Here is a 22,513-nt window from a genome sequence, read left to right as displayed (position 1 = left end):
GCAATTCTTCTGATTGCAAATATCACAATTATATTGCAATTCTTTTTTTATACCTTTGCCGTATGAGAATAACAATTCATTTTCGATTGAAATCTGTATAATTTCTTCTGTCGACTTTTAAACTGATCAAAGTTTGGTTGAAGATCTTCGACCTCTAAAGAAAAAGACAAAGAGACAAAGAGAGGCGCAGATAAAAAGACAAAGAGAGAGAAAAAAAGAAAGAAAGAGTGCATCTCTCAAATTCCAATTTTATCATTGGTAGGATTTGGACAAATCAAGCAGCATATTACAGATCTATGTATGTGTATATATTCGCGCGCGCGCGCGCGCACTTTGCATTCGACAATTATTTCGCGAGGGGATTGCTCTCTGTGATCCATTTTGCTGTGACCCATTTTAGTGGCTCGGAAATCCATTTACTATTTGACAAAAGGCTTAGCCTCGAGAATTCTCCACCAAGAGGATTTCGAGCTCTGTTAATACGAAGTGGTACGAAGAGAGGAGATTCCATGTTGTACGATGCGATCATTTCGACGCATGATTTTTCGATGTCGCGGATGACCGCATCCTAAGATAATCGAGATCGATGCATGGCAGTTTAGTGTGGCTAGAGAACGACGGCTCACCAGTGGTCACGGCATTGTGTTGCGTTACGTCGCGTTGCATCGCGTGCGTCGCGCTGCGCAGAACAGTGCGGTGGACAGCTGACTAATGTGACGTTCTAGGAACACCTGTCCTCTCGCGTCCTTGCGTCCTTCCGTACATCTGTACTCAGTTTGCACCGAGCGAGTCCTACATAACGGACATAGACGCGCTGGATCGGACAAACGGTTAGTCAACAAGGAAAAGAGTGACTTCTCTTCCTATTCGGAGGGACTGATTTCTCGGAAAGGCGTACATTATATTCGTTATTTATTGGGATGCGTCGCACATTCGAGAGAAAGCTATACTATTATAGATAAAATCTGAGGATCGATATCGGACCCGTTCCAATTTGTTTCTTGAAAAGGACAAGTATTTTTACTTTCTTAATTGACGTATGTATTACTCGCATGAGTAATCGTGTTTCCGTGCGATTCTCCACTTATCAGTAACGAATTGTGTATAATTGTTATAATTGTGTATAACTGTTAATTAACAATTGTTGCTGCAATTGTCAACAGTTTGTGCAACGTATCCCTGTTTTACTTTTAAACATCTAATAATCATTCCTCCAGTAATCCTTTACAAATTGAAAAATTCTAAATATGTTAGGAATTGTTATCTCTTGTTATTCGAATATGTAACATGACTGATAACTAAGATAAGTAATTTGCATTTCAAAACAGTTTTCTAGAAGGCTGTACCGGAGCAGTTGCTCTGTATTTAGCGATCATGGAACAGATGATCGCACTAAGTACACAAAATCCATTATCCTTATTGGTTAAGTTTGGTATGATGGCTTGGAATAACAGCTGTGGGAATGATAATTGTTCCGGTCATGGAGAGTGCCATAATGGGACCTGCTTGTGCGAGGTAATATTTCTTTTGATTATATTACATTATTCCAAAATGATAATGTTTAATTTCATTTTAGATTCAGTTTGATGGACCGGAATGTCATATCCCAAATCTAAGTTATTATATCGCTTTTGCATCAATTTTTTTCCTATTGGCCTTTGTTTGCTTGATACAGCTCGTAATGTGCATCATTGCCGAGTGGCAACGAATGAAGGCACCATCCTTTCTGAGAGCATGCAGAGTTACTAATCAAAAAGTATTATACTTTGTAGTTTTCCTTGCATCAGTTATAAGAGGAGCATACTTTACTTCACCGGTATGTAAATAAATATTACCTTCAAAAACCTTTTCAAAAACTTTTTTTATTTTTTTTTTAATATATGCTTGTAATTTTCTCAGACTGCATTTAAAGAGGGTTGGTCCAGGAGTTTGTTGTCAGCATATTATCCATTGCTTTTAAGTGGATCATCACTGATTGTTTGTTTCTGGGCTGAAGTGGTTCATCTAAGAGATATTCGTTGGGACAAACCTCAATTTTTATCAAAATCTTTTCTGGCATTTGTCGTTTTCAACATAATAACATATTCCCTTCTATTGGCAGAATTTATCACAGCTCAAACCTATTCACAAGTGGATCAAGTAAGCAACAGAATAAAAATTATAATTAATATATATTTGTTACAATAATCTACTGATGTATGTATACATGTACACATGTATACATATGCACATTTAATAAATAGCTCATTAATTTAACAAACATTCTTTTGTCTTCTTTCCAGAGTTTTTATACACATGTATTCAATGGCTGTTATGCAGTGCTTCTCTTCATTGTAGTAATCTTTTTCTTGATATATGGAGTGGAAGTATTTTTCAAAGTAAGCTTATTATTCATCGTAATACTTTTATTAGCATTTATTGTCAAGTTATTCATGACATTTTTAATCACTAGGTTCGCGGTGGATTCTTAAATGAATATCAAGTGGCTTCTATCGCGACAAATAAACGTGTAGCTGATAAAACAAAAGTTCATGCTGAAGATCAAGTGACAGCAAAATTATTCGATCCAGGTCCATCTACAGCAGAGTCTGTGCATATGCAACAAGTGAATACATCTCAGTTACATCAATCAAGATTTGGATTACTCTCTCAAGCATTCATGTTGTTTATAGTAGTTGGTTTTTTGTTTAGCGAGACTCTCAGTGAATTTTGGAAAACAAAGTAAGAAAACAAAAGAAACAAATATAAATTACTGTAAGTTAATACAATTTTTAAATTTATATTTCTAATATCCGATTATGTTTTTAGGGTACCATTATACAGCAGAAATTGGCATGACATTGTATTTCGTGTTATTGAAGTTGGTGTAGCATTATGGTTTCCCTGTGTTTTGTGGAATTGTATGAGGTATGTTTTATATGTTTCTACTTTTATCTCATGTAATTTTTTTAAATATATTCGTCTATATTACTTACATTATGTTTTTGTTTCAGTCCAGAACAATTATGGATACTGAATCCAAAGCGTATATTGAAGAGATTGGATCTTGACCAAGGGAAACATATAAAAGAAATTGAGCTACAAGAAAAGGGCGTATCCTCAGATACTGCATTTCTTTCTGCGGATGCAGCATCGATTAATAGCAAAGATTGTTGGATTTGTTATGATAGCGAAAGACAAGATGCTGGTCCGTTGATACAACCATGCCATTGTAGGGGTGATGTAAGTGCTGTACATCACGATTGTTTGCGTCGTTGGCTCGTTGAGGTAAGATGATTACAATGTCTTACTTTACATTGCTTGCTTTCGATGCAATGTGCTTTGAATGCTGACTTTTACCTCTTTTTTTTTTCTTCCAGAGTTCTGTAAATGCTGACAGTCTCGTTTGCAAAGTTTGCAATACGAAGTACAATGTTGAACATGCCAGCCGATTGGATTGGCAAAATAGTTTGACGCCACGCCACTGTCTACAAACTATCGCAATTGTTACTACAATGTGTGCATCTTCTGCGGCTGCCTGGATAGTTATTCAACTTGTAGAAGGACCCATTATTAGAATGCTTGCAGCCGGAACTGCACTACTGATTATGTATGTCTGTATAAGGTAAGTAAATGTTAATTTATTGAAAAATTGTAATATTAGTATAATCATTTATACAGTTTATACAGTTGAAATTGTTTGTTCCAGATTTTTGAGCTTGAATACTGTAGTAGCATATCAACGAGCCAAAATTTCATCATTAAATATTGTTAACGGTGGTAGTGAAAGTAGCGGAACTGCGAATGTTGCGACAATTAGTCATACGATTTCTGTGGACTTGACGAAATCGGACACGATATAAGTACTTGCCATTGCGCACTTACAATCGCAAGCGTATCTTCCTATTTGAAATAAAAACATTCAAGATAGGAAAAATAGAAAATAATAGAAGATATATAGATGTGTACGCTTTTTAAGCGTATGTAACGATTATGTACAAAGCGACAATTACGATTCAGTATGTTTCCACTCGGAATTTTTATAAACTTGAAAAATATTAAAATCTTATAAAACGCGGCTGAAAAAACTGAGAAGAGACATACTGCAAATTAATTTCTACAATTTCATTGTAGATCTAAAACAGTTGCCAAACTTTCATATTTTATTTCTCCTGATTAGTTCATTATGACATCATTTGTTCATTACATCATATAACATACATATGTATATAATTTAGATATATTTTCAAGATATCACGAAAGCTGAACGAAGTATTAATAAGATATTAATGCATCATATTCGTATGCAAGTAGTAAAAAATTTGAACATGTCAACTTATTTCAAAATTATACTGAAAACTTAGTTATAAAAGTATATACCATACCATATAAGTAATACCATAAGCAATTGATATATTTAAAAAAATCGGTTTTGAAAATATAAGTAAGATATAATTTCATTGGTGCAATTTATATCCATTAATATTTATAATTACATTAATTTAACAATTTACTAATAAATATTGCATATTTAAGAGGAATGTTACATAAAAGTATAACATAATATAGTTGTACCACATATTATTTAAGATATAAAAAATAGATTCTTTAGTATTTTAAATACCAACGATAAAAAAAATTGGTAGATTACAAATTGTTATATATTTTATGAATTGCTTTACGATTATTTTATTTCTCTGTCAACATTTTTATTATTAGAAAACGTATCAGATTAAATAAATCTCTATCTGACTATCGTCTCGATTTTTAGTGATAAATTCGTAATCAAAAAAGAAAGAACTGTGCTAGATTGTCTTAAAAATGAAATAATATAACTTAAAAAAATGATGCTATAAAATATAATTAAGAAGACTAATTAATAGAAAGAAAATATGCGATAACTAGTAATTGTATAAATCCATATCTTGAACAATTAGATTTGAACAATTTGGCTGTTAAAAATGCATAGAAATTACAAATATCTTTTTATAGAATACTAAAATTTGCATTATTTTTAGTATTTTTGAGAATAATTGTAGGTAACATATCTCTTAGTTCTTACACAAATATGTATAGAACATAAAGTTTCAGGTGTCATAAGAATTATTTCCTTTATAATTTGTATACAAAAATGATGTGATCTATTGTACATTATTTTATATAATTTTGAAGTAGTGTGTGTGTATGTGTGTGTATGTGTGCGCGCGCATATATATTACTTCAATACCAAGTATTCTATTTGACAAAGTATTTAAGCATTAATAATTCAATAATTAAAAATTCCATATATATTAAGTAAATTTTAATAGAAAAGAATCGATCTTAATTCTATGATCTTATTCTGATAATAATCGAAATTAAAAAAATTCTTAAAAGCTCAAGAAACGTAATAGATATAGTACAATGTTACCTATGTATGTCCCTATATTTAAACAGAAAATTGTGTAACAATAGTACGCTTCTAATGCAATAATCATTATGAACAAAATTCATATTATTATTACGTTTTATTGTAGCACAATGTCAATTATATTAAATTTTTCTGTTAATTGCGCTTTACAGATTTAAAATCATGCTGGATTATTATTTACATATAAATGGCAAGTAGATAAAAACTAATAGATGAAATTTTTATTTTATTTAAAGCGAAAAGAACAAAATTTATTTCTTAATTATGTAATAATTCTTTTCGACAAATTGATTTTGATTTGTTATTATGGGGATAAAACAGAAATACTTATGTGTTAAATGATAGAAATGTCTTCATAATATCTTATATTCATAAAAATATTAAGTTTAATAAATATATATCGGAAACTTATTAAACAATAATAGTAATAAGCTGTGATAATATCATATAATGTAAGATGATTATATTAATGGCTATATAATAAAATAAATTATAACAAAATTCTTTGAAATTTTTGATTATTTTAATGGACATTATTCATAATTGGGTTTTTGACTGGAAGAATAAATCGAGAATATTTTTATTATCGTTATATTATTTTTAAGACAATTACTTAAATATATATATATATATGAGAAATACATGTTACCAATTAAATTGAATATTGTACTCATTACTGCAATTATAAGTATACAAATACAATGTAACTTAAAATACGATTTAATATGATCTACTAATCAGAATTTGTATGCCTTATCGCCAAAATTTGTTTTGACTGTGCATAATATCTGTTGCCATGTGTTGTAAGTGAAATATTGTGGCATGTCATTTCTTTTTCTTTCTCAAATTTAAGTTGGATATTATTGAATAAGTGATAAATGCACTCTGTATCGTTCAACCTACGCTGAAACGTTACAATAATTAAAGACAAATATAACTAAGAAATAGAAAAAAAATTTATGTATAAATAATTTACTTTTTATAAAACAAATTAGAAATATGCATGCAGTATATATATATATATATATATATATATATATATACACATATATGCTTAAACATATTGATTATTCATTCATAACATCTTAATAAAAAACATAAAAAATGTATTTACAAAATATAAGCAATGTTAAATATAATATAGCGATATGTTTACCTGCAATACCAGCGATTGCTTCTGAAGCAAAGTATTTTACGTCTACATCACTGTCAGTATTAAGTTTATCGAGGATAGGTTTTACTTGAGTTTGGACTGCTGAAGGTTCAAGGAAAGGTCCAATTCGCTGCAAAGTCTTAGCGACATTAAATCTTACATTTGCAACATTATCAGTAGCCATTGTCAATACAGTTGGAAGCATGACTTTTGTTGTTATCTCTGGACCACATACTTCAGCCAGAACCTATTATAAAAATTGTTAAATGTTAGAATATATATTATTATATATATTATTGCCGTTTTAACTTACATTGATGCAGAATAAGCATGTCATTCTATGAAGATAATTCTGATCCCTGGACATAGCCAAAACTTTAGGTATCACTGTATTCTGTGCCCAATCAGGTCCAAATTTCTCTACCAATTTCTTCAGATTTAACGTAGCTGCTTCCCGAATCGCATAAACATGATCCACTAGCCAAGTCATACACAGAGAATTTAATTTTTCATCAAAGAATTCTACGCCAAGCTGTCCAGCTAATAATGGCATATATCTGAAATTCAAATGAATTAGTACGAATTCAGATGAATTAGCACAATTCTTTTAATTCAATTTAAATAAAAGAAAATAATTACTCGATGATAGCTAATCGCACGCGCCATTTAGAATCTTCGGCTAACTCCACAATGGCAGGTAAAAGAGATTGCGAAAGTTGTTGTATACCAATAACTTCATTAACACATTCTAGATTACTAATGATATTGAGCCGCACCTCGGGGCATTCATCTCTGAGTTGGGACAAGAATAGAGGTAACAGATGCTCGATCGTGCTGTAAAAAAAACAATTATCAATTGATTGTTATACTTTGTAACATTTTGTAAGATTAATCGTTCTTACTTATGTTTGCCGAGTATGGGACTTAGTCCCATAATTACGCTTGCCAGAGCTGACTTTACATGCTGATTAGGATCTGCTACAAGTTCTTTAACAATAGGCAATATATTTGTCATTATTATAGATTCCTGATTGAATTGATCAAGATTTTGACAGAAATCGCGGACTTTATCGGCAGCTGCAGCCCGCACTTCTGCCTCAATATCTTTCAATAATACTTGAAATGCTGGTACAAGATCTGTTTTCGTTATTTCTGGACCAACAGCCTTTTGAAGCTGCAAAAAAATATTTAGATAGTATTTTTAGTTTAATAAAATTTTTTCAATATAGTTCTTCATATAAAAACTTTAAACAATATTAATACATACATCTGTAAATTTATCCGCTACCATGTAACGAACGCGCCATGATTGATCGCTAGCACATTGCCGAAGTGTAGGCATAACCAATTGTTCAACATCCTCTTGTTGTAACAATGCTGCAATACTGACGCAAGCTTCAACAGCCAAAAGACGAACTGAATCCTATAAAATTATATGTCACTTTATAATAATCTGATTGACAAGAAAACACTTTAGAAGTTTTATAATTGTGATATACTTACTTGTTCGTCTTGAGCAAGTATAACAAACATAGGTATTAAATCAGATTTAAGGTACTCAATTTCCACAACTTTTGCAAATTCACCTAATTTAGAAGCCGCAGACCGTCGAGCCATAGGAGTGTCATCCTGGCACAAACTGCGAAAGTGATTCCGCAATTCCGCTGTAACATTTAAGTTCGTAAAACATTAAGATTATCATTTTGTTTGTTTAAAAATTAATGTGATATCAAGGATCTGCAAGAAATATAAGATTATTATACAATTACCTTTAATGGCTGGGCTCACTCTTGGATAACAAACACTGAACAAGCCGCATGCTGATGTTCTTGACGTAAACCAATCTCCTGAAGCCAAGCGTTGTACCAATGGCACGAAGTGTTCTTCTAAATCTGCAGGACTATGCTGGCTCGCAATATTTCTTAAAGATTCCACAGCTTTATCACGGACTACAGTTTCTTCCACGGTAGCCAGAGATTCCAGCGGTGGCTAAATAAAAAATATTTATTTCTTTGATAGATGCAACAAAGATATCAAAAATGGATTTCACAGGAGTATTTATTCCAATTTTACATTTAATTATAAAACCATTTTAAATAAAATCTTTGAAAGTATATGTTTATTTTGTTGGCTAGATAAAAAAACTTAATATCATCCAAATTTTAAAATCAAATTTGAGATAATTCTAAATATAAAATTGGAATATAAATGCCAGTTTTTAATTCATATTAGTAATCTAAGATATCTGTTATTACCAAGAGACAATGTACAAATTCTGGTCCACCAACAAGAGGGGTAAACGTGCCGAGCTGTTCGGCTAATGCAAGAAGAACTTCGTCTTCATCATAAATTGTCTCTGTTAAAAACGGTATCAATTCACTCCGTGTTCGTTCAACGCCTAGAGCAAGCGCAATCGTTGATAATTTCTTGATAGAATTGAGACGTAACTGTAATAAAAAAAATAAACACATGCATACTTGGTAATACATATCAACAATTACAAAAGCTGCGATAGAAACTATCATACTATTACACGCTATAATGCATAATACTTTAATTCGAACTGACTTTCCTTTTCTAATAATCGTGTCGATACAATTTCTGACTAACTCATAAAAATTATCTTCATAACAACACATTTAAAAAAATCTTAGTCTTTCTTTGGAATACTCTAGAGTATCTTGGTACTCTTTATCAAATAGTAGTAAGGATAAAGAAACTTTTCTAAGAGGACGGGAAAGTAGGGCTTTGTTCACTCTGTGAATAATTAATGCGATGATGATTACCTGAACATCTTCGTTTTTTAACTCGTCAATTAGAACTGCGATCGGATACAGACTGTCGTCCGTGTTGGAATCACTCGCTGCCATTTTGCTGCCGGATACACTGGCGGTTCGGTACGCCGTATGCTCGTCGAGATTTCTTGTGCCGCGTTAGATGCGCCTACGTTGATGCTCACGTTTCCGGGAATGCAAATCGAACACCGTTCTCGGGCACGCACACGTAATTACAGCATAATTGCGAGATGCCGTTAGTAATTTGGAAGCTCGCTAGAAAATCTACCTCGCGACCCCGTGCGACTCCATGAATCATTGATAGTAATCACTCGCGTCGTCATCAGATGGCGACACTTGCACCCACGCGTTGCGTTGGCAGATGCAAGGGATTCACGGCGTGAATTTCACGCGTTGCAGTTGCGTTTACGTGACGTCATGCGCTCTATAATCTTCCCGCGAATAATATAAACGTTTCACAATGTTTTTTACTGCTGAATATTTTAATATCATAATTTTAATATTATTTGTTTCTTATTTTTAATAATTTTGCATGCACTTTAGTACGTATCTCATAGACCTTATGTATGAGATATTTAAATATTTCAACATAGTTTCATGTTGATTATAATTTTTTTTTTTTGTTTCAATTACGCACATAATTTATTTAATAATCACATGAAAAACATGAAGGAGAAAACTAATAACGAAAGAAATATTACAAGAATGTAAATTTATATCCTTGATCGACAATTGAACATAGATGCATCAAATAATGATTTATCATCAATGTTAAAGAGCATTTTCATGAATAAAAAGTAATATATCAATATTGCAAAAAAATATAAATATTATGTGAATATGCATTAAATTAATATATCAACAGAATAAAAAATTGTTTATGATTATGTAATTTACATTTTTTCAGTTGACAATGCATGGAGAAGTTTGATAGAAAAAGACTAAGATGATTGTTTATAAGTTCCGGATGACCCCTTCTTCTTTCTTTGAAAAAGATCTCGTTAAGTATTGGTTAGACATACGTGGTTATATGTGCACTATTAATTTCTTGTTAACAATAATTTAATTATTAAAGAAAAAATTATTATCTTATATCAAAAAATTCCGTCTACTTTTAATGATATAATATTTGAGCAATTTTTTATTATAGTATCCTGAAATTATTCGCCGACGTAATTCTTAATTAAAAAATGACTAGTATGCATTTAGTTTAAATGTTTAATTAAGAGATAATACTTAATGCTATTATACAATGCTTCAATAAATCTATGTTATTTTTTAAATTTGTATTACAACAATTGTAATTATTGTAAATTACTTATATTTGTACTATTTATATTTTTTTAATTATCGTGATAAATATATATAAAAAGATAAACAAAAAATTTAAATAAAAATTATTACCGTTTAAATGCTGCAAACATTTAATTGTAAAAACATAATAAAAAAATACTAAAAGTTTATTAAAAATCGAAACAGAGATATTAAATTAAAACTTTTGTTTTGTAATCTTTACTATAATTTTTATTAAAAATCAATAAAAAAATTATGCAAATGACAAAACAGTATCATCACATTGATTACAATCAATTGCAATATTTATATGATTGTATCTCATTTCACTTCTGCGCGATTTCTTGCAAATTTTTTTTTAAATCTTGCATAATAAAATTTTGGACTAATTTTAGTATAAGAAATTTATCTTTCTCTTTTTACATCGCAAGCTACATCGTATTCTACATTTATGATTTTAATTCTGCACATTAATATTATAAAACTTAAAAATTTTTAATTTTAATAACTTTTTATTTGATTATAATAAATTTATTAATTAAAAATCAATTTATCCTCCTAACAGAATGAACAGAGTATATCTTATAAAATATTACAAGTTATTTCGGAATTGATTAGACAAAATTTAAAAAATATTTTTAGAATTTATTGAAATCTTTTATGTAATATATGAATTATCATTGTCGAATTTGTGAGAAAGCAGAAAAGAGAATAATTCTCTTTTTTTTTAAACCTTATGTTTTTGGATATTAATCAACATAATTTTTAATGTTCTACAAAAATAATTATGAAGTTATACTTAGAAAATGTTAATTTAGAAGTTATTTTATGCTTTATTATCTAATATATTTTGATATATAATATGAAATATTTTTATTTCATATAAAAACATTAAAGCAAAACGCAAATTTATTTCTCTTTGTACGAATCTTACAGTCGTGAACATTTTTTACTTAAGAATTTATATATGTAGATTTTACATTACGATCTTCGTTCATAGAACGCAACAACAACTAAACAACAACTAAACTCTTTTTCCTTTTTCCTTTTTCCTTATATTATTTAAATAATATAAGGGAAGAGCTTGCGTTTATATCAATTTTATAATCTTATGAATAATAGAATACATGTTAATTTTGGATTTGTGTATGAGTGTGTTTATGTTTAATACATCTGTATATATATATATATATATATATATATACAGATGTATTAAACAGACAGAAAAAAGGAGCATGAAACGTGCAAATAAGCGCAGATAATGTATTTAAAAAAATACGTTCTTTGTGATGAGAGGAGACATCGTTTTCTTCGCTAAAGTTGAACGCACCACGAGGGAATTCCTCCGTTCTCTTCTGAGAATCGCATCTCTTTCGCGCTTCCGTAAATGGAGATAAATCTTCTCCTCGAAAAATTTCCATGCATAAGCCCGTATGTGCAAATAGCATAATTTTCCACAGGAGGAAAGATTGTTTACCTGCCTGACGATAATAACTGATTATTGTGCATATGAATCCTTTTTGTAATTTGCATCATCATAAAAGAGATTTCGCCAATAGGAGAGACTTGTATTACCTTTCACCAATCTTATCGTTGAACAAACGTGAGATGGACTGCGATCGTATTTAAGCAATGCTTATCGCAATATCTTGGATTGCTTATAAGTAGTCAAGCAATTTCACTTCTCCGGACAATTATATCGTGCGTGGAGGCATTGTTACTCTCAATTCATGCTGGTATCCAGAACAAGCTCGCGAACATGTCGCCTTCAAGTGATTTCAAGGGCATTAAAATCTTCGACGATACGACAGACAATATGGACATCATCAAATCTTTAATCGATATAGAAGAGCGGGAAGCCGGTTTTTATATCATGGATATTGGTGATATTATTAACAAGCACCGCGAATGGATTACTAAAATTCCGAGGGTTGTTCCACACTACGGTATGTCAGCTTTAAGATCTCTATCTTGGTATCATCTAAATTTCTATCGAAAAAAAAATTGAGATTTCTTACCTTCTTCCAAACTAATTTCAGCGATCAAATGCAACCCTGATCCGAATATAATTAAGCTATTGGTCGCTTTAAATACCAGCTTTGACTGCGCGTCCGAGGTAAGTTGTTACATCTTTTTATTTCTTGCTATGAATTTTCTGAAAATATAATTTAATTATTATTTTTTTTATGTTAAATATTTTTCTTTCAATTAATTAAATAAGAAATCTTTATTATTTTGTATATAACATTTTCATTTCTTTTCAAGTTTGTGAGATCAAATATAAGTATAATTTTAATATACATGTAATATGTTCTAAATAGCAAGAAATCAGGCAGGTGATGCAATATGGAGTGCAAGCCGATCGGATCATATTCGCGAATCCATACAAATGCCCATCTCATATCAAATACGCCAAGAAAATGAACGTTAGCCAAATGACTGCCGATTGTGAGCTGGAGCTTTTGAAGATCAAAGAGTTTTATCCCGAAGCCAAGTGAGCATGCGAAATTACTATGATATTCCATCCAATAATATTCATTTTCTATAATATTTTATAATATTTATTTTCATTCGGTTTTTCAACGTTTAATTATTGTACAATAATCTTCTGCGATGATCTAATAGGATAATAATACGCATACGATGCGACTCGAAAAACTCAGTGTGCGATCTCGGATTGAAGTTCGGCTGCGAACCGGATGAAGAAGCTGTGCGATTAATACGACTCACCCTCGATCTTGGTCTCACTTTGCACGGCTTCAGTTTTCACGTCGATAGTCCATGCGGAGAGCTATATTCGTACAGCAGAGGTATTGGGATATGCAGACGATTGATCATCATTGCCAAATCGATGGGATGTAAGGATGTGCAGCTGATCGACATCGGTGGCGGCATTCCTGGTGAGAAAGGAACAAATATCGACAAGGTTCGCGCAGTCCCGATTTCATTTTGCATCCAAAATCAAAATAGCTCTTTAACTCATTTTTAAATCCTCATAGTTTGCTAACATTGTCAACGATGCAATCCAAGATCTTGATCCCAGCATAAGAGTCATCAGTGAACTTGGAAGGTACTATGTTGACTCAGCCTTTACTCTAGCTACGTTTATACATTCTAAGAGACTCGTTCGTAAAGACAACAAAATTATGAGAATGTATTACGTAACCGTTGGAACGTACAGTACATTTCTGGAAGAAATGATAGGTATGAAGAGTAGAGCCCCGCAAGTTCTCTTCGAGGTATATATATATATATATATATATATATATATATATATATATATATATATATAATATATATATATATAAGCATGCCTTGTATCTGAATATTATGTCTATGAAATTTTTTCATTAATGTAAAAATAACTTATTATTAATTTAACGTAGCCAGTGAATGATGAGAAATTTATTTCAACTTTATGGGGACCAACTTGCGATTCGATGGATGTAATTGTTAAAGATGTGCTAATGCCAAAACTTCATATCGGCGATTGGCTGGTTTGGGAAGACGTAGGTGCCTACACTTTGTGTATGGCTACTACATTCAATGGATTCCCAACCCCAGCAGTAATACCGATTGTTAGGAAAAGTCAATGGTTAGTGTTAGTTCATTAATATTTTTTTCATGTATATGTCATTCTATTTATATAAAAATTTCTACTTGACATAAAAATTATTTGAATAAGATGTTTATAAATTCTTGTAAAACATTCTATCTAACGCACTTTCTATTAATATTTGTATGATTTAATTTAATTTTGTTTTATAACTTAATATGATCTTAATATTTTCAGGAAAAGTTTAATGATAGACATTGAAATGCTGCAAAAACCTAAGGAACTCATACAATGGTCCAAATCAATGAAAAGGGAGGATTACATTGAAAGCCGTTGAAAAATTAAGTTAAAAGTAAAGCAAAATTAAATTAATTAAAATAAATTTTTTGTCAGTTAAGTTAGATTGGAAGATCTAACTATTTGCTATCTCAATATTTATGTAATTGCTCTCATATATGTGACTATATTAATAATTATGTGTATATATATATATATATATTAATAATGTGATAATGTAAACATGTATTAATTATGAATATTGCAATTATCAATAATTATATGTAAATATATTAATAATATGTAAAGATGTAGAATGTATTAATAATCTATAAATGTTACGTTTCTTAGTATAACAAGTTATCGGACATATACCTGATTATGCTATAAATCTTTTAATGTGAGAATATGTAAAATTCCTTTTAAATTCATCCGCCTTTTAAATACATATGTAATTATAAGAGACTACGATATCATATAATGTATTGTAAAATATTTATAAGTTTTAAATTATTTTTGACAAAAAAAAATATAAAATGTTTGATAGAAAAAATTATTTTACGAAAATAAAAATGTTATTTATTATATTGTTTTAAACGATAATTATTAAAACCTGCCAAAAATCATTTTAATAAAAAAATAATAAAATTATCTGTGGCTGATCTTTATCTGTTAAACCCCTAATTTGAATAATTATATCTCATTCATATTTTATGATATAGAAAACTATGATAAGATACTTGATAAAAAAATAATTTTAGAAATATAATCTTAAGTACAGAAAACAAAAAATCTAAATTTATATAATCTTGTCTGCAAATTGATATATATATATATATATATATATATATATATATATATATATATATATATATCATGTATTTTTATTAAATTTGGAGAATCATTTATGTACTCGATATTATATATATATTTTAATTCACTTTGTGAAAATTGTTAAAATTGAAAAGATTTTTAAAAATCTCATGAAAATAGTACATTATTTTAATATCTGTTTGATAAATATTTCGCAATTTCTTGTTTAAATTAGAGTTAATCGCGAGTAGAGGAAAGAAAATAAAATAAATGATATTACACCATAATCTTATCTAACATTTTCATATCTGCTTTTTAATATTAATTATATTAATAAAGTATCACATTTTACATGTTTCCACATTGTCTCTGCTTTAACAACCCTCCACTTCAAGACTTCTATATACGCGTGCTTTATTTGTAATGGTACTTAAACTAACAGATTGTTCAATATCTGTTGTATTTACGTCGTTCCATCTGAAACAAGACATATACACGCAATTAAAGAACTTTGGATATCGAGTATCACAAAAAGAAACCATCAGATTTTTCCACGATAAATTAAATTAATAAGATAATACTTATGCAAGATAATAAATTTTATCTTGTTAATTTAATTTATCAACTTACTCGATTGCACTTTGACATGAGCCTGGATTAAGCCCTTCTCTTTTTTGTGCAATATATAATTCATTTCCTGTTATAACATCTTCTCGAGGCGATTCGGACTTTAATGAATCTCGCACCTTTTCGTAACAGATTTGTAATAAGAAACAAATTTTAGTAAAAAATAAATATTAAATATTATCTTTATCACCTGTATTGTATTAATAAAAATGTACTTACCGCTTCCACAGCTTGGAAAACTCGAATAAAGTTTCTTCCAGCCAATTTCTCTAAATCCTCTTTAGTCCACGTTGGCTCGCCTTCCCGACTCTCATATAAACGATCGAATAGATTGGGGTATTTCGAAACATCGTCCAAACCCACCGGCATTCTGATTAATTTTATTAAATACATTTTTTCTGCATTGATTTATTGGCTTATCATGTAATAATCACGAATATGTAATAATTATGAATGACCTATTAAGGTCAATGTAATTACTTACGAGCCTACACCATCATAATCTCCGCCGATACCAACGTGATCCACTCCGATAAGATTTCGAATGTGATTTATATGTTCTAAAAACATTAATGTACAATTAATTAATTAAAGTTGACATCGAATAGGATATTCAGTTTCCTGTACTAAAATTGATAATAATCTTGAAAGCCGCAAAGTGAGTCAAAGTGTAATATCTGTATATTACTTTACAACAAAGTATATGCTTTGTTATCATCTTTAACTTTTAAAAATTGTCATGTTAGGATCAGCCTTTATCTCTTTAGTTTTACAATGATTTATTATCAAGTCATATGCCATATCACGTTATTGACAATACTTGTGACATCCTTCATTATTACTCAATATTTCCTCAAAGATTATTAAAACTTATATAACATTTTTAAAATAATTAACATTTAAAAATCATCAAGCAAAAAATTAAAATCAGTCTTTATCTCTTTAGTTTTACTGTGTTAAGTCATATGTCGTATCGTAGAATTGAAGATAATACTTATGACATCCTCCATTGTTGCGTTCCTCGAAGAATTGCAGTTTACGAACTCGCTGTAGAAGTTCACCATGACGATACCATTGTTTTTTTTCTAAAAAGAAGAAATGCTCTTGAAATTTATGCGAGTGTTTCGAGGGGAAATTTTTGCAAAATGCCGAAGGCACTTACGACTAGATGAAGGACGTCATCGGGAACGTTTCTGTAGTGTCCGCATACGCTGAAAGCGGACGAATGCGAAAATATGACGGGAGCCCTTGTTATCGCGAGCACATCTCTCATAACATTGTGAGAAACATGAGACAGATCGACCAGCATTCCAATTCGATTCATTTCATAAACCACCGTCTATAATTCATTAAATATCATTGTTAGCGGCGATATTAAAAATCTTTCAGTTTTTAAAGATTGAACCATTTTACTTGATATAATATGCGATTAACGAGCGATAAAAAAATATGTATCTCTCGAAAGCTATAGTTATGTAATACAAGAGACAATCAAGAGTTCAGTTATTTTTATTTAATTGACATGTGTTTTCATGCGAACTTAAGTATATCGCGTCGATCTTAGCAATCTGTCATACTTCTTAGCTACTTCGGGCGCCGTTTCATATCGATAAATCGCTGCCATCTCATCAATTATCAAGATACGTCATGCGCTTGCAAAATGTAGGGTTTTCCACCAGTTAAGAAGAAAGCTAAAGAATGACATCAATCTTAAAAATAGCAGCGATAATTGCAAAAGTTCTCACCTGTCCAAATTCCGTCAGATTGTATACGTATCCATCATCCATGGGCGATGCATCGGCCCTGTTAAAATAAAGGTAAAACTCATTGCAAGTTTAAAGATGAATCTTATTATTTGAAATATGAGTATAAAAGATCTTTGTCTTCTAATATAAAAAGCTGCTTCAAGCAGGTTTGTAGATCGTATCAAAATATCAATCATTATCGCGACGGATAAGAATTTGTGAAGTTCGTGTGTGTGGCACGTGTGGGGATTGAAAGCTGGGCGTCATATCTTTACATCACGCAATTCGAACCTTCAGCACTGCCATTTTATGCATTAATGCACCTAATTATGATAAGCGGGAAGATTCCGTGCAACCGTGTATACGTGTCACATCCGTGCAACGTACCACGGTGTGTTGCAGGTGTGAGTCAGGGTAACGTAACGAACCCCGAGGTCATAATACAGCCTCAGGATCGCCAGACTCGAGTCCAGGGAGTGACCACCCTCGACGCCTATCATGGACGCTATTTTGCCGCTCCTCCACGTAGGCTCGATGTCCTCCGCGGCGGTGACGAATTGCAGATTGGCCGGGTATCGCTCAACAAATCGCCTGATCACATCGATCTGCCGTAACGTCAGCTGTACGGAGTCCTTGTACTGCGACGAACACGATACATACGCCACCCAGAACTGAAAAATCGCGTGATTCGCACGTTATCGTGAGTACAGTAAGTAGAATTAGCTCCTCGAGGACAGGAAGTCTCGTGATAGAAGCTCCTTCAAAAGAGAGAGTTGAGATAATGATTTTCTTGCGGCAGGCAGCGAAAAAAGCGAAGCGATGGACAAAGGCCTGAGCAAGGAAAGGTGGTAAAAGGAGTATTTCTCGGGACAGAGAGACAGATATTCAAGATAAAATAATTAATCTAGTAATTGTGGAGTAAATAGACTATACAGAGTTCTTAAAGCTAATTAATCTCACATGGCCTCTCATTTCGTGACTCACCTGTCCACCAACTTTCCCCGCTTTCAGACGGAGTAGATCGGTGTAACATGTGGAACAAGCGGTTTTTCCCCAGACATCATCATGAGTTAGATCGCTTTCGAAAGGGTAGTCCGATAACTTGTTGTTTAACTTCCCGTAAAGATTGTACGGTAAATCATTGTGGCTGCAAACATAATGATTGAAGATAGGTTTAGCTGATGAAGAAAAAAAAAGAGGAAAAGAAGTACAAGGGGCGATAAGAGCACACATGATAATATCGATTATTTATTTATCTTTTTTTTTACCTGGGAAATCTCGTAATTATTTATAGACGTTGACGTGATATTTAGAACAACAATTTGTAAAATATATAAAGGAGATCTTCCTTTATATGTTTTACAAATACCACACATATCAAATCAAATTTATATTAATCAAATCATATTATATCAAATAAAATAAAAAATATTTGTGTGCTAAGAAATGAATCTTCTAATTATAAGATAGAAAAATTGATAACCTCAAACTCAGTCATATATTTTATCAGTCGAATTGATTTGTGATTGACGTAATTTGATGTAACTTAGTGTTTTGGAATTGCCCAAAATTATCAGCCAATATCGTCATGTCCGACGGTATCAATCGAATAAAGATGTACTAGAATTTGTTTTTTTATCGTCCTCCTCGATTATATGATTAAATTACCCATCGATAAGAGGTGCCGAGTCGAGAGCGTCTCGTCCTTTAAAGGGTCTCACGGTTAGCCCTACGGATAATCCGATCACAAGCAGAAGAACGGAGAGGCAAACAGCAACGTTAATGTACATCATTCTCCCCGTGCAATATTTATAAATATTGCCTGAAAAAGAAAATATGGCAAAATTAATATCTTATTCTAAGTAAAGAAGGCTGAGTAGGCGCAACATCAAATATATAGACATGTTTTCGACGTAAATATAATGAAAATATGAAAGATAAATTAATTTTGAAAGTAATTAATAATTTAATTAATTTTGAAAGATATTGTCTTTTTATGTTTTGTATTATTTAAGAGTATCTAAGACGGAAAATAAATGATATTTACGGAAACACAAGATACGCTACATGTGGCAGCGGTTATCTCATCATAATGATATTATCATAATGATATTTCTCAAATTTTTCATTTTTATTTGTTTATAACCGTTTTAAATACAGACAAAATGGAATCTTTCCAAAGCTACGCATATATACGATTCAATAACGGAGTGTTTACCTTTCGTAATTTGTCGTGGGGGTATTCACTCGGTGGGTGAATGATAAACGCTCTTGATTCGCTTAGAGCACTTATGTTGAATAAGTGTTAGTTATTGACGCTATTGATAATACATGAGAGAACACATGGCTGCTGTCGTTTTGAATACGCACTCTTAATATAATGTTTGACAATTATTGATATAATATAATAATATCCGAATAAAAATGTATAAATGTATAATTTAATTTGCATTAGATAATATGAAGAACTTTTATTGTCATGGATTTTCATATATTGCTTTACATTGTTATGTATAAAATAATTTTAAATTAATAAAAAATATAAACTCGCTAAAATTTAAAAAGTCACAACATATTCAATAACAAAATGTTATTAACGGAGCAAAAGAGTTGTTATTTAATTAATCTTTCATTAATTAAAGATTATCTTTCATTAATTCCTTTTCTGTTAAATTATAAATAAAATTTATATAAAATAAGCTAATGTATATAAATGTATATAAAGAGTTAGACATTATCATTATATATTGATATAAATAACATTAAAAAATATATATCAAAGAAAAACGGTATTATAAGAGAAACATTTATCATGGAAACTTTATAATCTCAATTATCGATCAAACACTCTTACTGTGATCTTCGATAAACTTGATAGGTGAGAACAAATTGCGACAAGCGACTCAGCAAAATCGGTGATAATTAAGTATCACATATTATAATTATCTTTAAAAATTCTTATATGTGATTCTGATGTGAATTCTTATATATGAATCGTTATTTCTATTTCTTCTCAATCAAAGAGGATATATCTTTTTCTTAAATCACTGATTGAATCTGAAATTTCGCCTTTGTCAACATTTTATCATTAATAAATCAAATAAGCTAAATTTATAAAAAAACTTGATTAATTTTTATTATTATGTAATGCAACATGTAATTATGTAAATATAAACGTTCTACATAATAGAAGTATTTACAATATAAGGAAACAAATTTACCAATATATCTGATGTTATTACGTTGTCCAACTGGAGAGACAAACCGAAAGCTGCTAAGACTTTATATATATATATATATATATATATATATATATATATATATAAAGTCTTAGTAGTTTTCGGTAGCATATATAAAGTATACATATGCATTTTGATATTCATCGCGAAACATGAACTATCAATCGTAATTAAGTGTATCGAAACAAACGTATCATAATTAAACATATTCATTCGGAAGATACCATAATTAAGCCTATTTGCTTTTCCTTCATGAAGAATTAATTTCTCGAATTAATCGAATTTCGGACACATTGACTTGAAAGCGAGATAAGAAAATTGCAGATATCAACATATAACATCAGCTTATCATCAAGCAAAATTTCCATTGCGCGCAGTCTCTACTTTTTCAATTCGACGAAGCACGAGCAGAAATGTTTGACAAATGCTTCATTCATTACTTAATATATGGAATTCAAAATGGTGTCGCTGACGAAGCAAGATCCGCGGACTTAAACATTTCTGTTTTATGTATCAAAGATTATATATATATATATATATATATATGCAGGATAATATTATTATAGTTATAATTGTTTTATTATTAAGATAAAATTACACAATGACGTAGCAAATGTTTAATGACACAAAAATTCAGCTTTCAATGTCTGTAGTGTTATCATGCGTTTCAAATGGTTGTATTCGTCAAAATACATTTATCAAACACTATGGATCAATATATATGTGATAAGTACTAGATTTACTAGGTTCACCCATGCCGAATGTAGCGAAGAATTCTCCCGACGATGATGAGATCAAGCGAAGCACTGTTGTAAGACGGCATCGCCTTGAAACGCGTTTAACATGTGATTCTGCTATACATACATGCCTACATGACGGAGCTTCGTGCTATGGTACATAATACATTAATTTATAATAGGTACCTGCTACGTTTGATGTCTCGCTCTTAGAGCGATAAAGTTCAATTGCATTCCAACACGACGAAAACTATTTCTTTCTCTCTCTTTTTGCGTCTTGTATACTATAATCTCTCGGTACATGCTATTAGACAACTTCATTCCAACGATAAAATATAGTTACTTAATTATATAACACACTAGCGGAAAATAAAAAGATGCACGTTTTCACGTTTTATCATTTGCCTATAACTCAATTGAATGTTTCTTTCTCTTGGCCATTTTAGATAAAATATAATCTCTTATGCCGGAAATAATTTTACACACACACACACACACACACACACACACACACACACACACACACACACACACACACACACACACACACACACACACAATATATATATATATATATATATATAAATTCATATCGCTCTCTCTCTCTCTCTCTCTCTCTCTCTCTCTCTCTCTCTCTCTCTCTCTCTCTCTCTACACACACACACGCGCGCGCGCGCACTACTATGTTTATTAATTATTTGTTACACTATTATTTATTAATGATATTTATTTCATTGATTTTTAGTTGTCACAAATTCTGCAACAATATTTTCATTTTCTCAGTTTATCATTTGATTGCAAAAGCAACTTAGCATTTTTATTTACAAATTATTAAAAATAATAAGTAATTAGATATAATAGATATTATTATTATTTTATTTTTAACAACT

At 30.7% G+C, this 22,513-nt stretch overlaps 4 protein-coding genes across 11 annotated transcripts; 2 read left to right on the top strand and 2 right to left on the bottom strand.

Annotated features, from left to right (window-relative positions):
* Positions 1-329: 329 nt before the first annotated feature.
* Positions 330-5,890, top strand: LOC105432583 (uncharacterized). 2 transcript variants are annotated; one of them, XM_011647451.3, is made up of 10 exons: positions 330-830; positions 1,329-1,515; positions 1,577-1,816; positions 1,900-2,139; positions 2,283-2,378; positions 2,453-2,721; positions 2,809-2,907; positions 2,994-3,267; positions 3,360-3,604; positions 3,689-5,890. In XM_011647451.3, the coding sequence occupies exons 2-10, from the start codon at positions 1,375-1,377 to the stop codon at positions 3,840-3,842; spliced, it is 1,758 nt and encodes a 585-aa protein (XP_011645753.1). In that variant the 5' UTR covers positions 330-830; positions 1,329-1,374; the 3' UTR covers positions 3,843-5,890. The 2 variants fall into 2 exon arrangements, with proteins under 2 accessions (XP_011645753.1, XP_011645754.1); XM_011647452.2 differs by lacking the exon at positions 330-830 and adding an exon at positions 902-1,037.
* Positions 5,891-5,964: 74 nt separating this feature from the next.
* Positions 5,965-9,660, bottom strand: Pp2A-29B (Protein phosphatase PP2A regulatory subunit A). Of its 2 annotated transcripts, none has more exons than XM_011647453.3 (10): positions 9,329-9,660; positions 8,798-8,989; positions 8,312-8,531; positions 8,046-8,206; positions 7,810-7,965; positions 7,445-7,716; positions 7,182-7,376; positions 6,856-7,099; positions 6,546-6,789; positions 5,965-6,293 (listed from the first exon to the last, which is right to left on the bottom strand). In XM_011647453.3, the coding sequence occupies exons 1-10, from the start codon at positions 9,410-9,412 to the stop codon at positions 6,289-6,291; spliced, it is 1,773 nt and encodes a 590-aa protein (XP_011645755.1). In that variant the 5' UTR covers positions 9,413-9,660; the 3' UTR covers positions 5,965-6,288. The 2 variants fall into 2 exon arrangements, with proteins under 2 accessions (XP_011645755.1, XP_011645756.1); XM_011647454.3 differs by having other exon boundaries at positions 5,965-6,288.
* Positions 9,661-12,389: 2,729 nt separating this feature from the next.
* LOC105432632 (ornithine decarboxylase 2-like) lies at positions 12,390-14,539 on the top strand. Its single transcript, XM_089070581.1, has 7 exons — positions 12,390-12,576; positions 12,670-12,746; positions 12,952-13,124; positions 13,256-13,556; positions 13,630-13,869; positions 14,017-14,225; positions 14,424-14,539. Exons 1-7 carry the CDS (start codon positions 12,390-12,392, stop codon positions 14,521-14,523), a joined length of 1,287 nt encoding a protein of 428 aa, XP_088926707.1. The 3' UTR covers positions 14,524-14,539.
* Positions 14,540-15,564: 1,025 nt separating this feature from the next.
* Positions 15,565-21,944, bottom strand: LOC105432585 (dipeptidase 1). 6 transcript variants are annotated; one of them, XM_089070580.1, is made up of 12 exons: positions 21,639-21,724; positions 20,869-20,927; positions 19,316-19,499; positions 18,632-18,794; positions 18,035-18,318; positions 17,648-17,705; positions 17,065-17,241; positions 16,897-16,987; positions 16,387-16,462; positions 16,122-16,272; positions 15,906-16,021; positions 15,565-15,752 (listed from the first exon to the last, which is right to left on the bottom strand). In XM_089070580.1, the coding sequence occupies exons 1-12, from the start codon at positions 21,707-21,709 to the stop codon at positions 15,650-15,652; spliced, it is 1,533 nt and encodes a 510-aa protein (XP_088926706.1). In that variant the 5' UTR covers positions 21,710-21,724; the 3' UTR covers positions 15,565-15,649. The 6 variants fall into 6 exon arrangements, with proteins under 6 accessions (XP_088926706.1, XP_011645762.2, XP_088926705.1 ...); XM_011647460.3 differs by lacking the exon at positions 20,869-20,927 and adding an exon at positions 19,866-19,965 and having other exon boundaries at positions 19,316-19,469; positions 21,621-21,701; XM_089070579.1 differs by lacking the exons at positions 20,869-20,927; positions 21,639-21,724 and adding an exon at positions 21,810-21,944 and having other exon boundaries at positions 19,316-19,469.
* Positions 21,945-22,513: the final 569 nt, after the last annotated feature.

This window comes from Pogonomyrmex barbatus, unplaced genomic scaffold, assembly GCF_055798465.1.
Source record: "Pogonomyrmex barbatus isolate J1 unplaced genomic scaffold, ASM5579846v1 scaffold10, whole genome shotgun sequence".
Classification (NCBI taxonomy): domain Eukaryota; kingdom Metazoa; phylum Arthropoda; class Insecta; order Hymenoptera; family Formicidae; genus Pogonomyrmex; species Pogonomyrmex barbatus.
Note: the sequence above shows the minus strand (reverse complement) of the source record. Positions and strands in the feature narration are given on the sequence as shown.